The 24,194-nt window shown below is 40.4% G+C and overlaps 1 protein-coding gene across 1 annotated transcript in view; it reads left to right on the forward strand.

The window, feature by feature from the left end:
- MYO3B (myosin IIIB) overlaps window positions 1–24,194 on the forward strand; it is a 395,903-nt gene that overhangs the window by 124,958 nt on the left and 246,751 nt on the right. The window contains exon 9 of the mRNA XM_064585824.1: window positions 20,856–21,011. Coding sequence (XP_064441894.1) covers window positions 20,856–21,011 — 156 coding nt within the window. The remainder of the gene's footprint in view (window positions 1–20,855; window positions 21,012–24,194) is intronic.

Raw genomic sequence — 24,194 nt, forward strand, 5'->3', positions numbered from 1 at the left:
TTCCTCTCCTCTCTTCTTTCCTCTCCTCTCTTTCATTCTCTTTCTGTCTCTCTTTTCTTTCTGTGTATCTGTCTTTTTTCCCCAGGGCACACGTGGCTTGTCACAGAGTGGGGTGGTTGGTAAATGGTACTGAAAGGACCTTTCATGTTACTGATTTACAACTATGAGGATATTTGGCAACAGAAGTCATTCCACATCACCTGTCTATGCATGTCACTGAGTTACAATGGCTTAAAACTCAGGACACATGATAGTCCTAGAGCAGGGAAGTAGCATATTCCCAGGAGAGAGAGTGAAAGGGATAATGGAAAGGAAAACAGAAAAACTAACCATTTAGAAACTCATGCATAGAGTTAGTTCACTAACAGTGGGAATAGGAGCCATCCCAACCCCCACCCCTTTCTTTCTCAACCCCTGGGAACATTTGTTGCTTGCAACGCCTGTGCTTTGCTTTGCAAGGGTTAATCAGGGGGCCTATTATTCAGCAAATTAAAGGCTTGGCTGCCTGAGAGTTCCTTTCAGAAAGGATTAGGGTCTCTGATGAGGCTTTGATGTAGTAGATGGAGCTGTTCTGCTCCTTCATGTTAATGGAAAAGGGTTAAGGACTCCCCAGGCTCTCTTTGGCAGTTGGTGTCTTTACTCATTCCCTTGCCTAAAAAAGAAAAATATTTTATCTTACAAAAATTTAGTGCTTGAACAAGGCACTAGATTGACATCCCCAGGGGGTGAAGTATTCATTTCTTGGCCTAAAAGCACAGAGGCTCAGCACTAACTGGCTTCCTTGGGTGGCCACTTCCTCGGGAAGAACCATCTCTCCAAAGTGCAACAGAAGCAATCATTTAGGTCTTGCAATTCATTGCCCTTGGAAGCTTTTTTTTTTTTTTGCTCAGAAGTTGGGCAGAGGGATGGCAGGTGACAGGCATGGTGATGGTTTGTGTTCTGTGGCACATAAACCAAGGCTGCCAATAGCTGTGCAAAATCCTGATTTGCATGACATTTATAGCTACTTATTATCTGACAGTATTTTCTCTAGGCTTTTCAGTAGTGGTTAGGTTATTAATGAAAACCTGGTCTAGTTTATTTTCTCCAATTTGATTTCATAGCATCAAAAATATTCATATAATTGGCAATCAGCCAGTGTTTAGTCTATGTAAGTCTTTACCAAAAAAGCACACATTAAGGGAAGGGTGCTAAATGTGGGCAGACACAATGTCAGCTGGACTATTGAAACTCTTGGCCATTATTGTTCTTCTCAATCTAATCTTCCTTCCATCTCCACCTCCACCATGTACTATGGCCTGGAATCTTAGTTGGAACCATTATTGTAATTATTTAAAAAACAAATTTGATAGTCCTATTCTTTCCATGCCCACCTGTGCAATGCTTCAGTCCTCTTCTTGCCCTCTCCCAAACCCCACCTATGGGATTAAATTGCTTCCTCCTTTGAGTTGCTTTTCATTCATGGGCTGAATTTTTCAGCAATTTTCTTTCCATTCTTTGCAATGAATAGTTCAGTTGACCTTTGAACAATGGGGTGGTTGGAGTCACCAACTCTCCACACAGTTGAAAATCTGCATATAACTTTTGATACCCAAAAACTTTACTAATAGCCTACTGTTGACTAGAAGCCTTACTGTTTAACATAAACAGTTGATTAACACATATTTTGTATTATATGTATTATATACTGTATTTTTACAATAAAGCTAGAGAAAAATTGTTATTAAAATATAAGGAAGAGGAAATACACATACACTATTATACTGTATTTATTGAAAAAAATCCACATATAAGTGGACCTGTGGAGTTCAAACCCCTGTTGTTAAGTGGTCAACTGTACATGTAGCTTGTCACCCCGCCTTTCCTTTCCTTGATGGATGCCAGCATCTGGGCACTGCATTCAGCATTTTAAGATCAAGAGATCTGACTAAAAATTTACCAAGTTGCTGGTAGATTTAGCTCTGGATTAAGATCAGAGAGTTCTGTACCTCCTTGCATTGGCAACCCAGGGAGAATTTAATAGATAGTTCTTTGATAGAAGACATCAGTTGGGATTGAAGAGTGTTATACGAAAGAGTTGTATGACACTCATGGACATGTTTACTGGAGGGAAATAGTATTCATTACGTTATATAGTAATTTCTAGGAAAACTATATCGCTAGTCTCCTTGCCAGTCATCATCATCATCATCATCATCATCATCATCATCATGATTTTTAAGAAATACAGAACACGGGCTCCTGGGTTGCTCAGTTGGTTGGGTGTCTGACTCTCAATTTTGGCTTGATTTCGGCTTGGGTCTTGATCTCAGGGTGGTGAGATGGATCCCCGCATTGTGGTCTGGGCTCAGTGCAGAGTCTTGTCCCTTTCCCTCCCCCTCTGCCCTGCCCCCGCTCCTGCATGCACTCTTTCTCCCTCAAATAGATAAAATCTTAAAAAAAAAGAAAAGAAATATAGAATAGATTGCTTTTTCCCATTCATGTTTGGCTGCTATAGAGCCCAGAGCCAAATTTGTGGCCATCTCTACCAAAGTAATTTATTTGCTACTCTAATTTCTATTTTCGTTCCCTAACTTCTCTTTTATTTCATTTTTCTCATCTGCTTGTAATTATTTTTTATCTTGTCTTTTTTTTCTCAGGATAGCAATTATCCATTTTTTAAATTAACATAATGTATTATTTGTTTCAGGGGTACAGGTCTATGATTCATCAGTCTTACACAATTCACAACACTCACCATAGCACATACCCTCCCCAATGTCCATCACCCAGCCAACCCATGCCTCCCACCCCCCTCCACTCTAGCAACCTCAGTTTGTTTCCTGAGATTAAGAATTTCTTATGGTTTGTCTCCCTCTCCGTTTTGTTTTGTTTAATTTTTCCCTCCCTTCCCCTATGATCCTCTGTCTTGTTTCTAAAATTCGTCATATCAGTGAGATCATATGATACTTGTCTTTCTCTGATTGACTTATTTCACTTAGCATAATACTCTCTAGTTCCATCCACATTGTTGCAAATGGCAAGATTTCATTTTTTGATGGCTGCATAATATTCCATTGTATATATATACCACATCTTTTTTTTTTTTTTAGATTTTATTTATTTATTTGACAGAGAAGGACACAGCGAGAGAGGGAACACAAGCAGGGGGAGTGGGAGAGGGAGAAGCAGGCTTGCCACTGAGCAGAGAGCCTGATGCAGGGCTCGATCCCAGGACCCTGAGATCATGACCTGAGCTGAAGGCAGACGCTTAACGACTGAGCCACCCAGGTGCACCTACCGCATCTTCTTTATCCATTCATCTGTTGATGGACATCTAGGCTCGTCCCTAGTTTGGCTATTGTGGACATTGCTGCTATAAACATTGGGGTGCAGGTGCCCCTTCAGATCACTACATTTGTATCTTTGGGGTAAATACCTAGTAGTGCATTGCTGGATCGTATGGTAGCTCTATTTTCAACTTTTTGAGGAACCTCCATCTTTTTTCCAGAGTGGCTGCACCAGCTTGTGTTTTCACCAACAGTGAGGGAGGGTTCCCTTTTCTCCACATCCTCGCCAACATCTGTCGTTTCCTGACTTGTTAATTTTAGCCATTCTGAGTTGTGTGAGCTGGTATCTCACTGAGGTTTTGATTTGTATTTCCCTGATGCTGAGTGATGTTGAGCACTTTCTCATGAGTCTGTTGGCCATTTGGATGTCTTCTTTGCAGAAATGTCTGTTCATGTCTTCTGTCCATTTCTTTCTTTTTATTTTTTTTTAAAGATTTTATTTATTTATTTGAGAGAGAGAGAGAGAGAGAGCACATGAGAGGGGGAGGGCCAGAGGGAGAAGCAGACTCCCTGCTGAGCAGGGAGCCCGATGTGGGACTCGATCCTGGGACTCCAGGATCATGACCTGAGCCGAAGGCAGTCACTTAACCGACTGAGCCACCCATGCGCCCTTCTGCCCATTTCTTGATTGGATTATTTGTTCTTTGAGTGTTGAGTTTGATAAGTTCTTTATAGATTTTGGATACTAGCCCTTTATCTGGTATGTCATTTGCAAATATCTTGTCCCGTTCTGTCAGTTGTCTTTTGGTTTTGTTGACTGTTTCCTTTGCTATGCAAAAGCTTTTTATTTTGATGAAGTCCCAATAGTTCATTTTTGCCCTTGCTTCCCTTGCCTTTGGGGATGTTTCTAGGAAGAAGTTGCTGCAGCTGAGGTTGAAGAGGTTGCTGCCTATGTTCTCCTCTAGGATTTTGATGGATTCCTGTCTCACATTGAGGTCTTTCATCCATTTTGAGTCTATTTTTGTCTGTGGTGTAAGGAAATGGTCCAGTTTCATTCTTCTGCATGTGTCTGTCCAATTTTCCCAACACCATTTGTTGAAGAGACTGTCTTTTTTCCACTGGACATTCTTTCCTGCTTTGTCGAAGATTAGTTGACCATAGAGTTGAGGGTCCATTTCTGGGCTCTCTGTTCTGTTCCATTGATCTATGTGTCTGTTTTTGTGCCAGTACCATACTGTCTTGATGATGACAGCTTTGTAATAGAGCTGGAAGTCCGGAATTGTGATGCCGCCAGCTTTGCTTTTCTTTTTCAACATTCCTCTGGCTCTTTGGGGACTTTTCTTGTTCCGTACAAATTTTAGGATTATTTGTTTCATTTCTTTGAAAAAAGTTGATGGTATTTTGATGGGGATTGCATTAAATGTGTAGATTGCTCTAGGTAGCATTGACATTTTCATAATATTTGTTCTTCCAATCCATGAGCATGGAATGTTTTTCCATTTCTTTGTGTCTTCCTCAATTTCTTTCATGAGTCTATAGTTTTCTGAGTACAGATCCTTTGCCTCTTTGGTTAGATTTATTCCTAGGTATCTTATGGTTTTGGGTGCAATTGTAAATGGGATCGACTCCTTAATTTCTCTTTCTTCTGTCTTGTTGGTGGTGTATAGAAATGCAACTGATTTCTGTGCATTGATTTTATATCCTGCCACTTTACTGAATTCCTGTATGAGTTCTAGCAGTTTTGGGGTGGAGTCTTTTGAGTTTTCCACATAAAGTATCATATCATCTGCAAAAAGTGAGTGTTTCACTTCTTCTTTGCTGATTTGGATGCCTTTTATTTCTTTTTCTTGTCTGATTGCTGAGGCTAGGACTTCTAGTACTATGTTGAAGAGCAGTGGTGATACTGGACATCCCTGCCGTGTTCCTGACCTTAGGGGAAAAGCTTTCAGTTTTTCCCCATTGAGTATGATATTTGCTGTGGGTTTTTCATAGATGGGTTTTAAGATATTTATGTATGTACCCTCTATCCCTACACTGTGAAGAGTTTTAATCAAGAATGGATGCTGTACTTTGTCAAATGCTTTTTCTGCATCTATTGAGAGGATCATATGGTTCTTGTTCTTTCTTTTATTAAGGTATTGTATCACACTGATTGATTTGCGGATGTTGAACCAACCTTGCAGCCCAGGGATAAATCCCACTTGGTCGTGGTGAATAATCCTTTTAAAGTACTGTTGGATCCTATTGGCTAGTATTTTGGTGAGAATTTTTGCATCCATGTTCATCAGGGATATTGGTCTGTAGTTCTCCTTTTTTTTTTTTTTACTTTTTTTTATTATGTTAATTACCATACATTACATCATTAGTTTTTTATGTAGTGTTCCATTCTTCATTGTTTGCATATAACACCCAGTGCTCCATTCAGTATGTACCCTCTTTACTACCCATCACCAGGCTAACCTGTCCCCCCACCCCCTCCCCTCTAGAACCCTCAGTTTATTTCTCAGAGTCCATAGTCTCTCATGGTTCATCTCCCCCTCTGATTTCCCCCCCTTCATTTTTCACTTCCTGCTTTCTTCTCCTTTTTGATGGGGTCTTTGTCTGGTTTTGGGATCAAGGTAAGGCTGGCCTCAAAATGAGTTTGGAAGTTTTCCTTCCATTTCTATTTTTTGGAATAGTTTCAGAAGAATAGGTATTAATTCTTCTTTAAATGTTTGGTAGAATTCCCCTGGAAAGCCATCTGGCCCTGGGCTCTTGTTTTTTGGGAGATTTTTGATTACTGCTTCAATTTCCTTAGTGGTTATGTGTCTGTTCAGGTTTTCTACCTCTTCCTGGTTCACGTTTGGTAGTTTATACATCTCTAGGAATGCATCCATTTCTTCCAGATTATCTAATTTGCTGGCATAGAGTTGCTCATAATATGTTCTTATAATTGTTTGTATTTCTTTGGTGTTGGTTGTGATCTCTCCTCTTTCATTCATGATTTTATTTATTTGGGTCCTTTCTCTTTTCTTTTTGATAAGTCTGGCTAGGGGGTTTATCAATCTTATTAATTCTTTCAAAGAACCAGCTCCTAGTTTCATTGATCTGTTCTCTTGTTCTTTTGGTTTCTATTTCATTGATTTCTGCTCTAATCTTTATTATGTCTCTTCTGCTGGGTTTAGTCTTTATTTGCTGTTCTTTCTCCAGCTCCTTTTGGTGTAGGGTTAGGTTGTGAATTTGAGATCTTTCTTGTTTCTTGAGAAAGGCTTGTATTGCTATATACTTTCCTCTTAGGACTGCCTTTGCTACATCCCAAAGATTTTTGAACAGTTGTGTTTTTGTTTTCATTTGTTTCCATGAATTTTTTAAATTCTTCTTTAATTTCCTGGTTGACCCATTCATTCTTTAGTAGGATGCTCTTTAGCCTCCATGTACTTGAGTTCTTTCCAACTTTCCTCTTGTGATTGAGTTCTAGTGTCAAAGCATTGTGGTCTGAAAATATGCAGGGAATGATCCTAATTTTTTGGTACCAGTTGAGACCTGATTTGTGACCCAGGATGTAATCTATTCTGGAGAATGTTCCATGTGCACTAGAGAAGAATGTGTATCCTTTGGGATGGAATGTTCTGAATATATCTGTGAAATCCATGTGGTCCAGTGTATCATTTAAAGCCTTTATTTCCTTGTTGATCTTTTGCTTAGATGATCTGTCCATTTCAGTGAGGGGGGTGTTAAAGTCCCCTACTATTACTGTATTATTGTCTATGTGTTTCTTTGCTTTTGTTATTAATTGGCTGCTCCTATGTTAGGGACATAGATATTTACAATTGTTAGATCTTCTTGTTGGATAGACCCCTTAAGTATGATGTAGTGTCCTTCCTCATCTCTTATTATAGTCTTTTGTTTAAAATCTAATTTGTCTGATATAAGGATTGCCACCCCAGTGCTTTTCTTTTGATGTCCATTAGCATGGTAAATGGTTTTCCATTTCCCCTCACTTTCAATCTGGAGGTGCCTTTGGGTCTAAAATGAGTCTCTTGCAGACAGCGTATTGATGGGTCTTGTTTTTTTATCCAATCTGATAGCCTGTGTCTTTTGATTGGGGCATTTAGCCCATTTACATTCAGGGTAACTATTGAAAGATGTGAATTTAGCGCCATTTGTATTGCCTGTGAGGTGACTGTTACTGTATATTGTCTCTTCCTTTCTGGTCTATGTTACTTTTAGGCTCTTTCTTTGCTTAGAGGACCCCTTTCAATATTTCTTGTAGGACTGGTTTGGTGTTCACAAATTCTTTTAGTTTTTGTTTGTCCTGGAAGCTTTTTATCTCTCCTTCTATTTTCAGTGACAGCCTAGCTGGATATAGTATTCTTGGCTGCATACTTTTCTCATTTAGTGCTCTGAATATATCCTGCCAGTCCTTTCTGGCCTGCCAGGTCTCTGTGGATAGGTCTGTTGCCAATCTAATGTTTCTACCATTGTAGGTTACAGACCTCTTGTCCCATGCTGCTCTCAGGATTTTCTCTTTGTGAGTTTTACTATTAGATGTCAGGGTGTTGACCTATTTTTATTGATTTTGAGGGGAATTCTCTGTGCTTCCTGGATTTTGACGCCTGTTTCCTTCCCCAAATTAGGGAAGTTCTCTGCTATAATTTGCTCCAATATACCTTCTGCCCCTCTCTCTTTTCTTCTGGGATCCCAATTATTCTAATGTTTTTGCTTTATGGTATCACTTATCTCTCAAATTCTCCCCTCATGATCCAGTAGTTGTTTCCCTCTCTTTTTTTCAGCTTCTTTATTCTCCATCATTTGGTCTTCTGTAGCACTAATTCTTCTGCCTCATTTATCCTAGCAGTTAGAGCCTCCATTTTTTATTGCACCTCATTAATAGCCTTTTTGATTTTGACTTGGTTAGATATTGGTTCTTTTATTTCTCCAGAAAGGGATTCTCTAGTATCTTCTGTGCTTTTTTCAAGCCCAGCTAGTATCTTTATAACCGTCATTCTGAACTCTAGTTCCGACATCCTTCTAATGTCCATATTGATTAGGTCCCTGGCAGTCGTTACTGCCTCTTGTTCTTTTTTTTGAGGTGAGTTTTTCCATCTTGTCATTTTGTCCAGAGGAGAATAGATGAATGAGAGAACAAATTGCTAACAGTGTAACAACGACCCCAGGAAAATATTCACTAAACAAATCAGAAGAGACCCGAAATTGGGGGGGAAAGAAAGGGGGAAAAAAAAAGAAATACGATCAGGCTGATGAATAGAACAGAGCCACACACTAGATTTTGGGTGTATTTTGGTCTGTTAGAAGAAATTGCCTCCCAAAATTTTAAGGAAAGAAAAACTTATATATATACAAAAATAAGGGTAAATACGATGAAGGGATGGAATATGACTGTAAAGATGAAAATTAAAAAAGATTTTATAAGGGAATTGATAAGAAGTTGGCTGAAAAAATCATGAAAAATAATTTTAAAAAAAGAGAATGTTATCAGGCAGGAGACTAGGACAACGTTATATACTAGATTTATGGTATATTTTGGTCTGTTAGAAGAAACTGTATCCCAGAATTTTAAAGAAAGAAAAACTTATATATATATACAAAAAATAATGTTAAATACAATGAAGGGATAGAATATGAGTGTAAAAATGAAAATTCAAAAAAGATTTTTAACAAGGAATTGATAAGATGTTGGTTGAAAAAAGAAGGAGGAAAAATTCAACTAAAAAATAGAAAAAAAAATAAAGGAAATTAAAAAAATTAACTTTGAAAGACTAAGGTATCATGGGAAAAAAGCCATGAATTCTGTGTGCTGTATTCCCCTAGTGCTGGGGTTTTGCTGTGTTCTCATTGATTGGTAAACTTGGTCTTGGCTGGATGTTCTTGCTGATCTTCTGGGGGAGAGGCCTGTTGCAGTGCTTCTCAAATGTCTTTTCCTGAGACGGAATTGCCCAGCCCTCGCCAGGGGACAGGCTAAGTAATCTGCTCAGGTTTGCTCTTAGTAGCTTTTGTTCCCTGAATGCTTTCAGTACAGCTTTGGAGGATGAGAGTGAAAATGGCGGCCTCCCAATCTCTGCCGCAGAGGACCTGAGAACTCGGGGCCCCACTCAGTGAGCCCCCAGAGAAAAGTAGTCAATCACTCCTGTCTCCCTGGTGTCCAGCCGTTCTCTGTGCTCACCCGGCCTGTGACCGAGTGTTTCTATCTCTGGCACCCGACCCCGGGTGGAGTCTCCAAACCCAGCAGATCCCTGCGGTGCACTCCCGCGCGGCTCCTCCCGGGGGAGGAAGGGGAGTCTCCCCGGATCTGCCACTTGTTGGGTCCCTGCTGGAAAAGCAATGGCCTGACTGTGCCGCGGATCACAGTTTATGGCAACCCTGAGCTGAGAGCCCACTCCTCGGCTCTGTCTCTGCAGCCGGCTTCCCCACTCTAATACCTGGGAGCTCTGCCACACTCAGGCACTCCCGGTCTTTCTGTGACCCCAAGGGTCCTGCGACCACACTGTCCCAGCGAATGTTCCACCCCCGCTTAGCCACCAGAGCGACATCCCTCACCAGAGCAGACTTCTAAAAGTTCTGATTTTGTGCTCCACTACTTGCTGGTAGCCGGCTGTTGGAGGCTCCCTCCCCCTGCTGTCTATCTTCCCGTATATCACCTCGGATTCACTTTTCCACACATCCTACCTTCCAGGAAGTGGTCGCTTTTCTGTTCATAGAATTGCTGCTATTCTTTTCTTCGATCTCCTATTGAGTTTGTAGTGTTCAGAATGGTTTGATAACTACTTAGCTGAATTCCTGGGACCAGAAGAAATTTAGGTCTCCTACTCCTTCGCCATCTTGCTCCTCCTCCCTGTTTTTTATCTTGTCTTATTGCACATATCTTAAGCATGTGTTGTTGTAGAATGCCTTAAATTATTTCTAGATCAAGATGAAGTTTTAAAAATCAGTTGTATACACTGATGGTGGGAATGTAAAATGATGCAGTGACTTTAGAAAGCAGTCTTGTAATTCCTCAAAAGATTAAACATAAAGTTACCATATGACCCAGTAATTCTACTCGTAGGTATATATACCCAGGAGAAATGAAAACATATGTCCACATAAAAACATGTATGCAAATGTTCATAGCAGCATTATTCATAATAGCTGAAAAGTGGAATTAACCCAAATGCCCATCAGCTGATGAATGGATAAACAAAAGATGAATGGATAAACAAAATGTGGTATATCTATATAATGGAGCATTATTTAGTGAACAAAAGGATGCAGTATTAGTTCATGCTGCAACACGGATGAACTTTGAAAGCATTATGCTAAGTGAATGAGCCAGTCACAAAAGACCACATATATAACATGAAATATCCAGATTTGGCAACTCCATAGAAACAAAGTAGATTGGTAGTTGCCTGGGACTGAGGAGGTTGAGGAGAAATGGGGAGTGACTGCTAATGGATACAGGATTTCTTTTGGGAGTGATCAAAATATTCAGAAAATTGATTATGATGATGATTATACAACTGTATGAATATACTAAAACTTTGCTTTAAAAGAGTAAACTGTATGGTATATGAATTATATCACATTAAAGCTATTATGAAAGTCATCTGCAATAATTAATCAACTATGAGTTTTATGGAATAGTTTTTGCTGGTTTTTTTATACTTTTAATTTTCACTTAGTGCCAGACATGCACATAGGAGTTAAGCCCACTTATTTTCAGCAGAATCTGTAGACTTGCTTGAGATTGTGAATCTCTAAGAATAAGGATGTTCATCTCCAAAGGATGCAAATCCTCTCCATATTACCTAGTTCAGTTTATTTGATCCACTGGGCAAAGTCTGTTTGTTCAGCAGCAAATTCCAAGCCTGTGGGCACAAATGCTGTCATTTTATTTCTGTTCCTTTTTGTTTTTGTCTTGTCTTTGCATACCCTATCTCCTCTCCCTTGTCATCTTATTCTATGTGGTAGTGAAAATAAATGAGCAAGAGTGGTCCGAGAAGTAAGAGAATGATTAAGAGATGTGGCATCACTTCAGGCACAGAAGGAGAATGTTTCAAGAAGGTGGGGCAGGTCAACAGTGGCCATCAGTGACAGCTTGGACAGAGCGGTTGAATAGAATGAAAAGTAAAAAGAGACCGTTGAATTGGTAACATAAAGACCTGGGTTCCTCTGAGAGAGATTACATTTGGGCAATGAAGATAAAAAGTATTATTATGTTGACCAAGGTTTAGCTGCAGGTACATCCTGTAAATTTAAATTTAAGTTGGCCAAAGATTTCACCAGCGGCCCCTTCTTTTTTCGTCATACACTCCTGGCTTGTCTTCAAGTTTCACAGCTACAATCAACACCTTTCCCTCCCCATTTCCTCAGTTCAGACTGTATGTTTCCTAAAGTGCTCCCTTCTTTTCCTCCCTCTGATTTACTCTATAATACGGTGCCTGTTCATTTTCTAAAGCAAAGATCTAATTGTGTTATCTCCCTGCTCAAAAAAGCCAGTTCAGTGTGGCTAAGAAAGAAAACCTAAGTTGACCAGCATGGCCTTCTAGGGTCTGGATAAGATGTTCCTGACCAGATTCTCACCCTCATCTCTATTACAACTGCATTATTCTGTTCTGCTTTATTCCTGTATGAGCCATGCATTTTACCAATGGGCTGCTATTCCTATTGTACCCTCCACTGGGAATGCCCCTCTCCTACACTTCTTTCAGTATCCCTTTCACCTTTAAGACCCAAGAGTCATTTCTCACATGAAACACTTGTTCTTCTAGCTAGAGTTGTTTACTTTGAGCTACTCTAGTGCTTATACTTCTCAGCCTTTATTATTATTTAGGTTCATATCTATTTTACTATGTTTATAAATTCCATAAAACCTAGCATCTCACTCTAGGCATCTTTTCCCCATGAGCACTTGGTGGAGCGCCATTCACAGTAAATACCTAGTAAGTATGAATGAATCAATGAGTTAAATTCCACCTGGTTCACTAAATATTTCATATATGTAAGTTTGGTATTACCCTGGAAGATACGTTTCTTACGGAGGCATATGGTATCTTTCGTTTGTTTTGCACTCTCCTAGCTCCCACCCCAGTCCTGGTTAGTCCTGAACTTGTAATAGTCATGCACTATAGAACTGGTTGTTCATTTCTCATAGGGGATGGCTGGGTACTGTCCATTGCTTCCCCTTGTAGGGAAAAAATGCATACAAATGGGAATTATGGGTTTAATTCTCGGTAGGGTAGCAAATAGGATCAAGGGAAGGATTAGAATTCATATATCCCCCAGCACTTAAGCCTGGACTACGAAGCAGACCATAACTGTTTGTCAAAATGGAAATTGATTTTTGAATCAAAGAAATTAGCCAGACATTCAAAAACAGGAGTGCCTAAGGGCTTGAACTTGAAAATGCCAGAGTTCTTTGCTTTTGCTGAATTGTCAGACCCTCAAAGTCCCCTCTTCCCCCAGAACTTTGTAAGTTCTGATCAGGACATCTATCAGACAGGAGTTTTGTCCACAGTGGTGGGAATTGCATTGAGGAAGAGTAGCTAATTTATGGACATAGTATTATTCGAGTCTAACTCAAGGAGCCATTGCACATAAACATTTATTTTCATAGCACTCATGCTGCTTGGAATTGGGCATGCCATGGCTGTCTTCCCTCAGTGGGTTGACTTACCGTATCCCCAGCACCTCAGTGGCTGGCCTGTATAGCTAGCTGGCACTTACTGAATGCTCACTATGTGCCAGGCACTGTACATGGATTATCTCATTTGCTCCCCATGATGACATTATTACTGTTTTACAGATGAAGACACTGAGGCTCAGAGAATTTCATTAATTTGCATATCAACACATACCCATAAGAAGTAAAGTTTGACCTCAATGTCCAGCTTTTAACCTTTATGTGTTACTGCCCAACACTAGGCACCATTTTTTTTTAAATGAGTGAGTACATGTGCCATGCTTGGGAGAATAATGGGTTTGGAGACTAAGGACATCATTATTTAAATAAATCAACATACTATTTTAAATATTTAAGATTGGTAATATTTAATATATAGCTATATATATCCTATGCTACATGAATGTATATATGATAATAATAATTAACATAAAGATTAATACCTTTTTAAATGGACTTGCCAACACCTAGATTATTTTGCCCTGACTCACCCACATTTTCCATAACCACTTCCTTCTGAATTCAGCCATCACTTCCCTCTTTGATGACTCCTCATCTTCCTGAAGTGCTTCAAGCAAATATTTCTTTAATTTTCACCTGAAGCAAAGACCTTTAAAGGAAACAAAGGCCTGTGCCTGGTTTGCTGGCTGAGTCTAGGGCCGACCTGCGGCCAACCTCAGCCCCTCACAAAGGCCCCAAAGGCAGCGGTGTGGCTGCTGTAGGGGAGACTCAGTAGCACCTGCAGGAGCAGCGAATACCCAGACCCTTGAGGACTAGCAGCACTGCAGCGTGAGAGGTGGAGCCATCCCAGGATCCCCATCACCCGGAGATGCTTTTCCCAGCGCTTTGAAGCAGAGGGTGGATTTGAGAAGATTAACAGTCCAATAAACTAGTCACTGGGCTGTGCAGTGATGTAACTGTTCATTTTTGGGGGAGTACCCTGACTGAACTACATGGCTGGAGTTGCCTGGAAAAATACTTAATTGCAAAGTGCTTTTCCCAACCAAGGAAGAATGAAACAAAACAAGAGCAAGAAGGTGGTGACTTGGGGCCACTGGTTCCAGTTCTTAAGACTGCCTTGGTTGTAGGGCGCCTGGGTGGCTCAGTTGGTTAAGCGACTGCCTTCGGCTCAGGTCATGATCCTGGAGTCCCGGGATCGAGTCCCGCATCGGGCTCCCTGCTCGGCGAGGAGTCTGCTTCTCCCTCTGACCCTCCCCCCTCTCATGCTCTCTGTCTCTCATTCTCTCTCTCTCAAATAAATAAATAAAATCTTTAAAAAAAAAAAAAAGACTGCCTTGCTTGTAGGACACAAGTATTGGGATCTTTCTTGGCTATGGCATGTCAGGTGGAGGTCATACTCATCCTGGTCTTCTGCAGCTGCCAGATGATACTTCAGAAGCACAGATTAAACAGAAGGAATGTCAGTAATGACTATAATAAAACTGCCACTTCTGCTGTCACACATTCCATGGGCTTCTCCGTGGACAGCCTTTGTGTGTCCTGAGCTTCATCTGGACTCGATCTTTGGCTTTGGCCTGGTTCCACTTGGCCCTTCTCCTCACTTGACCTCTTTGCTTGGTACTTCTACTCCTTTGTCCTCCTCCCAGATTAATTCTGCCCACTGTCCATAGTATATATTGTCCTCCCTCCATCTCTCCCAGCTAGTCCCCCGGACAAGCAGTACTTGAGGTTTCTGTCTTTTGGCTTCCAGCCACCCTACGCTTTTTCTCTGGTTGCCTTCTTCACCTTTGAGCTTTCTTTGGGTGAGAAAAGTTTCTTCTCTGTCTCCAGCCTCAGGTTCCAGGAAATGCAGTGTTTTTCCCCTTCTGTTTCCTTCCTGGGTTCCCCTGAGCACACCCTGGACCTTTGGTGCTGCTCGCTTTGTCTGAAGCTTGGGCTGACTTCTGACTTTGTAAGCCCCCATCTGGGTTCTCTTGCCCTGGTATCTCCGGCAGCAGGGCAGCTGCCCTGTTGTCCTGTCCAGCTGTCTGTCTCTCCCTTTGCCGCACGGACTCGGCGCCTGTTAACCCATCTCAAAAGCAGACTCAGCTTCCTGTTCTAAAACCCTCTGTCCTACCTTCTCAGGGTTTTTTTCCTTCTAGTGAATATTGTTTCTCTCTGATTAATAACCACAGACCTCCCTCCCTGACTCAAGTGAAGGCAATTCTGGTTCCCACTTACCTGTTTCAGGTTAGGAGCCCACTTTCTCACCCCAGGTGTGAAGTTAACATGCCATTCCAGTCTTGCCAGCAAGACTTTAAAACACACCACGTGCAGTATTTGTCAGCTTCATGAAAACTGAAATGCAGTTAAATATTCCACCAAATGGAGAGGTGATGTGTCACTAAAATAACATATGCATCGTCAAGTTCCTTAGCCTGCCCTCTTTGGAGGCATTAGTCATCTTGGGAGAATGCCTTCTGTTTGTCGTAGTCCTGTTTTCCAGAATGGAAATTTCCTTCCAAGAACAGAGCACCACGGGCTCCAATATTTAACCTATAATTAGTATATCCCCTAGAGGATTTTCTCCTTTTGATGCAGAGGCCTCTTTGTCACTCAGGCTTCTGTCTGAGGATGATAGGAACCGCAGGACAGCAAGATGCATCACGGGGCAGGCAAATGCTTGCTCAGATCAAAAATGTTTAGATATTCTGTACCAATGCAAACACTTAACAATCTAAACCCACAAGAAAACAGCAGAAAGCATAAAAGACAGAATATTAAAAAAGAAATGCGAAGAGACCTAAATCCCAAGTTTTGATCTAGTTTTGCATGGAATAAGATTGCTTACCCTCCTGCTTTTCTCACCCAGTTCACCAGTATTTTTAGTTTTTGACTTTTCAGCTGCTCTTTATCAAGTGTGTTTTATTCATATAAACATCTGCGCATGACTCTTGATAAATAGCTTCCTCTTGCAGGCATCTGATTTTTTGGTTCTGAAATGGCAGTTTGCAGGGACAAGGCAGCCCTGTCTCAGCAGTATTATCGTTTGGGAACAGAAAGAACGCAGGCTGTGCTGGCTTCAGAGTGCAACGCATGAGCCCGACCTTGTTTCTTGCTAAGAAATGTCTCTTTTTTGCCTGTCCCTGGCAGAAGGGAAGCTGGGAGATCACAGCAAATGGCTGCAACAACCTGTGTTTAATGTGGTGACACTAATGAATTCCGAAAATTAATCTTCAGCCAAGAAAGTATGATGGAAGGTACTAGAATTTCAAATTAGGTAATGGATTGATTTCCTTCAAGACTTGGAATTTGCTTCCTTTTCCTTCTGGTGGACTTTTCTATCCTATTCAAACCACTCATGATGGCCTTATAAATCCAGGAAATACATCTCATGGTAGTTTTACATTTTTCATTTTCTTGCTTTGTTCTATCTCTTGGCACAGAGAGAACTACACCTAAATCCAGGTTTTTAAAAATGATTAAAAACCTTCTGGGAGTGAAAGAATTACTTATGACTTTGGAAGAAAGTAGTATCCCTAAATCTAGTCCTTATTTAGTTTTTTTCCAGGTTTAAGGACTCTGGGAAGAACTGAACTTGGGGAATGTATTTCCTCAGCTTGAGACACTGACTTCTACAGAAACAGCAGCCTACAGGTGTCTCAAATGTGTTGTTGACAATCAGGGGCTTTGTGTGTCTCCCTCAGTCAGCTGGGATGAGGACTCTGCCACCCATTGTGAGGGCCTAGTACTGATTTCTCACAACAGCCTTTCCAAGGATGTCATTTGCAGGGCTCTGGTTTCACTGACACAAAAAAAGAGTTTAGAAAGATCAAGCTGTTTTCTTTACCCCAGAAGTTCTAAGAATATTTATTTTATATATTTTATAAATATAATATAAAATGTATATAAAACATATTTTTATATTATGTTTATATGTTTAATAATATATATAAATTCTATATATATTCTAATATATTCTATATATTCTATATATTTAATAATATATAAACATAATATATTTAATAATATATATACTTATATATATATATTATTATTATAAAACTCCAGACTTACTTGGTTAGACAGTCACCAATGTTTCCCAAACCTTTTTGACCAGAACACTAGTTTCATTTTTCAGTGGAATGTGTTACGTGTCTAGTGTTTATCCCAACTCACCTCATGCTGGCTGGGCCCTCTTTCCCATCCAGAGGTCAACATTCTATGCATTCCCTTATAAAAACTGCTCAATCCCTGGCTGGGAGAAAATATCCTGCATCTGGAATTTGCAGTTCCTGGTTTAAAAAGCAATCCTGAAATGAATAGCATATTATAACTCCTTAGTTTTCAATGTTTGTTCTTCCAAGTCAGGTTGGAGGATTCTATCATGTTTTCATAAAGGACATGGAGGCTGTCAGGTGTTCTTATAGACCCTAGCAGTCCATTCTATCTTAATCCACTAAATCCCTGCCTGGAAGGAGAATAAGACAGAAATGACAAGCTGATAAATGTAAACAGTATGAGTTTGGAGTCTTAAGCAATAAAGAATATACCCTAGTTAAAGTTGGAAAAGGGACTAAAGCAAAGAATTATTGTTAGGCTTTCAAGGGAGGCAGCCTAGGGGGCACAGGTGAATGTTCTGGTGGCCTTCTGAGTTCCTGGCTACACAGCTTGCCCAGTCTGGCTTCTTGCTTTGCGCATCCAGTTTCCCAGCTTTGAAATGTCTTCTACCTCTTCCCCACCGAGTTCAGTTTAGTCCCAAAACATCCTCTCAAGCCTGCCTCACTTCTCATTTCCCCCACTAAGGCTTCTCTGACTGAAGCTCCCTCTCAAACCTGCCTCACTTCTCACCTCCCCCACTAAGGCTTCCCTGACTGAAGCTCCCTACCCAACCTACTGCAGAGGAGGAAGGGTTCTCCCATAGGAGTCAGAGAATTGGCCTCATCTCTGTCAGGACTTGACCTGAACTTACTCATCTCATAAAAAGGGAGGTTAGAATAGAAAATTTCAGTCCTTTAGCTCCAAAACCCTATGTTTTTGTTTGATTATTTCTTATTCTGAATATAGAAGCAAACACTGGCTTTTGCTGTTTCCTGTGTTCCTCTTGTCCTTCCATCTTTCCAATTAGATTGTAGATCCTCAAGGAAAATGGTCTTGATTCTTTATGAATTAATTTATTTTGACTAATTCTGGCTGTATAATAAATGTTTGCTGAGCAAATGAAATGATCTGATTCCAATGACCTGTAGTCTAGTAATGCATGACTTTCAGCCATATCTGTTACTAAGGTAGTACTGTCCTCTATCAGTAGAATAGTAATTCCATTTCAGTCTGGCTGTTTGCTCCCCATGAGAAAAAAGTATGCAGAAGTGTTTTAGAATAAGGCTATACCCTCAAGGTCTTTATGACCTTCTCCTAAAAATCTTCCAGTGCAGCTGGATATGTCACAACTCTGTTTAGCATTCTTCCCATATATACTCATTTTCAGTTTTGCTGATCCAATGATATGACATTCAGGTCTCAGGTCTTCCTGGGAGAACTAACAAATCCTTTTGATCATTGCTTCCACAGAGTGGAATACCTACCATCTTCATTTTGGAGATCTTCAAGAGACAACAGATTCACTCGTTAGTTTCTTCCTTGTCTGATTATCTCACTTCATGATTTAGTAGCCATTTCTTACTCCCTCTGTGACATAGAGTGACCCTCTCTTGAAAATACCAAATGACCTGGCAACCTTGTTGGTAGCCTTTCTCCCCCACTGGATGCTGAAATTATGCAACAAGATATAACACCTTTAATTACATACCCAGACTCCAGTAGAGACCTGTTTTCGTAAAACTAGAGTATGTGTTTCTTGGCCTCTGTCAGACCCTATCCAAAGAGCTTTAATTATCGAAGTACCAGAAGGATCTTATTTCTAGGCCTCATCTGGAACACCGTCCCAAGGCCTCTATCCTGTGGAGGAAAGTAGAGGCAGTTTCATCTCAATTTCTCATTCACATGCTATGAATTTTCTATTAATGGATGTGGCTCTCACCTTCAGTCTCAGCCCTGAGTTTACTCATTTGATGTGCTGGCACTAGACAGCAGGCAGTTGGGGGTTGCCCTAATACTTTTGCTCAATGCAGGAAAGATGTAGTGTGACCTGCCCCAGATCACTGGGCAAGCTTGATTCCTGGACTCCCATCCTACGCATGCCCTCTGGGGCTGGGGGCGGGAGGGGGAGTGCGGGGCTGTGGTGTGTGAAGCCACCATGTGCATCTGCAATAGGAACTCTCAGAGGACACAGACTGTTTGCATTTTAGGAGTTTTTGTATACCATCCCTCAAGCCAGGAGGACGGGGCCACTACACCTTTACTATTCACCGTAAACTATCAGGAGGTTCCTTATTCTCCTGGTGCTTAGGGAAGCCACATTTATTTTCCTTTGGTAGTCACATATACAGATGAATATACATGGAATCTAGGGAAGACTGCTAATATAGACGTGAACATAGTATTTTTTAAGAATGTGCACTGACTTATTTTTGGTAGGAAAAATAATAGATTATACAAAAGTCCCCTGAACCCATAAAAGTCAAATGATTGATTTCTTCCCAAGGCAAGGCAGAGGTGGTATTTATAGTCGTGCAGGCAGCAGAATGGAGATAATCTAGGTTCTTTTGGCTTTTCTGACTGAAAGCTCCAGTTCCAATAGATAGGAAATCCCTTGCATCATTCTAAAACTGACTGACTGGAAAATTTACTGAATATCTTTTCAGGACGAGGAGGTGAGGGATGTGGAAGTGGTTTGAAATGTAAACTGCAAAGGTTAAAGTCATTTTGTTAAGTCCAGCAGTTAAGGATTGTTTTAAGAACTCTGCATAAATGTTTAAAAAAATGTTCAAGGTGAGGCTGATTTTTTTTTTTTAACCATTTTGTGAGTGTATTTCATTATTTAAAATATGTTGTGTCTTAGATGTTGCTGGCATGTCACTCTTGGGAAAACTGGAAATGTTTGTTTCACAGAGTGGGCAGAATGGCATTTAGCATTTATCCTAAGCCTCCAAAGTGAGCTAAAGACTGATAGCTTAAAAGGGCAGTTGTTAAAATTTCTTTCTCCTATCAGGGGCAGCTACTCAGAATGGAAATGCAGTGGTAATTGGAGGGGTATTCATCAGATTCAATTTCACTAGAAATTTCCTTGTATCAAAGTCATCTTGGATAACATAGGGCATACAGCAAAATGTACTAAATCATTGTTTCCTTCGAAAAGGGCATTTGAATCTGAAACAGAAAGTGGTTACACCAGTGGTTTTTAACCAATTAACCACAGAGGAGTTTAAATGCAACCCAATTTTTACCATTTTCAATGGGCTTTTTGTTCCCTGTTTGCTTAATTCCATTCCAGTTCATCTGAATTATATTGTAGTCACTTCCTGTTCTGAGGTTTTTCTACTTCAGAAAAACATTAGAAATCAAGGTGTTGGAGTTTCTCTGTGAAGGTTTCTTTATGATTAGTTTCTTTCCTTGCAAGCTCCTGAATGCATTTTCCCTACCATCAAATGGTGGACATTTCATATGTTAGGATTTTATTTGAGTGACAGTATATAATTTTATATGTTTCTAAGATATATGGACTAATCAATTTGACTCCATTGCAAACATTTTTCTGTAGTGAAAGTTCAGACAGAAAATTCAGTCTGATCAGTCTATTTCTTCAGTGTTTTGAATACTTCCCATTCAGTTGATGGCAAAAATTTACTGTTTTCAACATGTACTTAACCCAAACTAAAATAGACTTCTGATGTACTGATTAATTCGACCAGCAGAGAATTACTATTTTTTTTACCCTCTGGTACATATGAATAAAGAAAGAGCTGTGTAAGGTTAGTGATCAGGTTTTATAAATGAACTTCTTTTTGCCTCCTCTCTCTCATATTCACAGGGGAACCAGGTATCTAAGATTGTACTTTGGATTGTTTGTTGATTTTTGCAAACAGGTGTCTTATTAAGGATTTTGAAAAGCGGCCTTCTGTCACACATCTCCTTGACCACCCATTTATTAAAGGAGCCCACGGGAAGGCTTTATTTCTGCAAAAACAGCTGGCCAAGGTCCTCCAAGACCAGAAGCATCTAAACCCTGTTGTTAAAACCAGGTATGGTACACAGCATCTTCCTACTTCCTCTCTCTGGTTATTTATAAAAATGGCATGTCATGTGTTTTGATTTCCCCAGCATTAGTACTGGTAATTATCATATCCCTGCATTTTTGAGAGTTTCATTTACATGACATTAAGTACTCCATACTCATGGATGAGATCAGGAGAGCTTTAGAAATAAGCTGTCCATTTGTGCTCTAATGGCTGATCTCTCTAAACTGTGGCTGAAATCCCACTCTGCCCTCATGTTCTGGTTAAAAACCAACACACACATATATTTATATTTAATATAAATATGAATTTTTTTAAAACCAATAAAGGTAGCTGTATGAAAACAGCCATGGCTGAGATCTCGTGAGAAATCTTTACTTGGCCGTTGCTGATAGCTGTAAAGTGAGTTTGGAAAGATTACAAGTTAAACACTGGAGGATTTTTCACGAATGTGCTCTGAGACCCTATTCTTTAGTTAAAAATTCCCTAGAGGCAATTTAGTATTTTTAAATGATTTTTTTTCCTCCACAGGCGATGTCTGTGCTATCCAAAACAACTGTGATTCTCCTTCCCTGCCCCATTTTTCTAAAGGGTAGATTTTAAGAAATAAACGTTTATTTTCAGGGGCAGTTGCTTAAAATGGTATTCTGTGGTGGTCTCTAAGAAATAGATCTTTGGTTTCTGTCCAGAGGGTGGCAGAATTTCTCTTTAAATTTTTTTTAAATGCAAATAAACCTGCTTCCCAGCTCAGCAATTATTTGGTTTTATAAAACTGGCCAGGATGCAGATAAGCTCTAATCCATTATTATTAAAGGAACATTCGAAGGACTGGAGGTGAAGAAAATAAAATATCACTAGTCACAAGTTCTGGAAATATTCATGTCTTCTGCAGAACACTGTTTACAAATCAAAAAAGCATGGGAACTCTTGCAGCTGGCGGCATAGTTTCAAGGTGACTGTATCTTGCTGATTTTCCCTACCACCACCAAGTTCCCTTTTGGATAGCTCAAAACAAATTTTTTCCTGTTCTTTCCCCCTTTTGACTGTCATTTGTGTTTCTATGGCTTGCCCATAGGGTAGAGAAATTCTTGTGACTTGGTACGTTTTTGAAGCAGTAGGAACTTGTGTTTAAGCCCCAAGGAACTAAAATCCCTTTTCTTCCCATTTTTGTTCCTGTAGACCAGCCTCTGCCCCCAAACCACTCACCTCCCCAGCTCCCCCTCCCGCCCCCAGCACACACAGCACCAGCACCAGAAAGGAGGATGAAATCAAATCAAACAGACCAAGCGAAAAAACAAACCCAGCATTTAAATGCTCTAAGTTGAATCGGTCTTCTCCTTTTCTCTATGTTCTGAAATCTGCTGCAGAACAATTTCTAAGACTTAGGTTGCAAAGTTATGCAGCTTTTCACATTTGCCTGACTTTGCCTGTCCAGATGTATATTCTCTTTTTAAAGATATTCCTTCTTTTAGCATAAAAAAATCAGACTCCAGTCTCTCTCACCCACTTTCTTTCATTTCTCATTATCTTTTTAACTTCTTTGCTATCGAAAGCCATATATGGTGGCAAAGGCTTCTTACAGGGTCTTTGTAATCTTCAGGTTCACTCAGGAGTTTGTGTTTCTTTGAAAGTCATTAAACATACACACACACACACACACACACACACACAACCAACAGCACCTGACTGGCTCAGTAAGTAGAGCATGTGACCCTTGATCTCAGGGTCATGAGTTCGAGACTACGTTGGCTGTAGAGATTACTTTATAAATAAATAAACTTTAAAAACCCCGCAACCTCACAAATAAGAATCAAAACTTTAAACAACCCTCTCCTTAAAAGGCAGGAAAATTAATTCTAAAGGGAACACGATGACTGTAATGGACACTTAACCGGCCCCCTGCCTCGTAGCAGCGGGCAAGGGGTTGGCTACACAGGTGTTTTTAAGCCCACCCAGGAAAACTCGCAAATACCATTTCATGCCGGTGACTCCATATATCTAAGGTTGTGCGTTTACAAGATAAGGTGGGGAAACGAAAGAAGACTTGAGGCAAGTAAGAGATGAGTGAGGCAGATGCCCCACCTACCACTTTTCTGTACAGTTACGGCCGCCCAGCAGGCAGCGCAGTGTGGCGGTTGAAGCCACTGGCGCTGCCAGGGTTAAATCCCAGCTCAGCCCCTCGGGGACAGGTTGTTACATTGGTCTGTTCAGAGGTTTCCTCCTCTATAACATGGGGGTTCTTCTGAGGGCCAAGTGAGTCCATACATAAAAAATAAGTAGACTAGGGTGGGAGGATGGGTCAGCCTGGTGATGGGTACTAAAGAGGGCACATACTGCATGGAGCACTGGGTGCTATACGCAAACAATGAATCATGGAACACTGCATCAAAAACTAATGATGTAATGTATGGTGATTAACATAACATAATAATAATAAAAAATAAAATAAAATGACAAAAAAAATAACTAGACTAGCTCTTGATAGAGTTAACCCTCACAGTGTTAGCGGTGGTAGAAGTAGTATACGGGGGTCTATTTAATTCAGAGTCCTTCATTTCTGTTTAATACTACCTACCTCTCGGCCTTAATTAGTATAAATTCATCTCTGTTTATCATATAACATCATGAAAATAAACAGTACTGGGCTACTGAATGTTAAAAATATCAATTTCTATCTCATTTAAAATATAATTTATTCATTTATTTGTTCAAGAGACGTTTATATGTGTGCATGTGTCAGGCCCTCTGCTGAACAGAGGGACTACAAAGGCAAATCAGATACAGTTCCTGATAAAGAGCTAAGAGTCCAGTGTGTGAAACAGACAAGAATCACATGGGAACAGTTCAACATGAAAAGTACCTGGATAAAGGGATGCTGGGGTAACTCCTGGGACACCTGGGAAGAAAAGACCCTTGGAACTGGTGGGAGGTTGATCCTTGAGGGATCCTGAAGAACAAATAGAAGAGTTGAGGAAGGAGATTATTCTAGGTAGAGGGGAATAATGAGCAGTGAGCCAAGGGGAAAGGCACGGAGGCTGGAGAGAGCTTAAGGAATTTGGTGAACACTTCGTTGGCATTGCTGGAGCTTGGCATGGAACAGGGGAAGGGAGAAACAAGGCAGACAGGGGCCAGATCATGATGGGCTATGGAGCTTGGATTTGTCTCAGGCACTCAAAAGCCACTGAAGGT

This window comes from Mirounga angustirostris, unplaced genomic scaffold, assembly GCF_029215605.1.
Source record: "Mirounga angustirostris isolate CCGP_5_RB_7025 unplaced genomic scaffold, mMirAng1.0.hap1 SCAF_3, whole genome shotgun sequence".
Classification (NCBI taxonomy): domain Eukaryota; kingdom Metazoa; phylum Chordata; class Mammalia; order Carnivora; family Phocidae; genus Mirounga; species Mirounga angustirostris.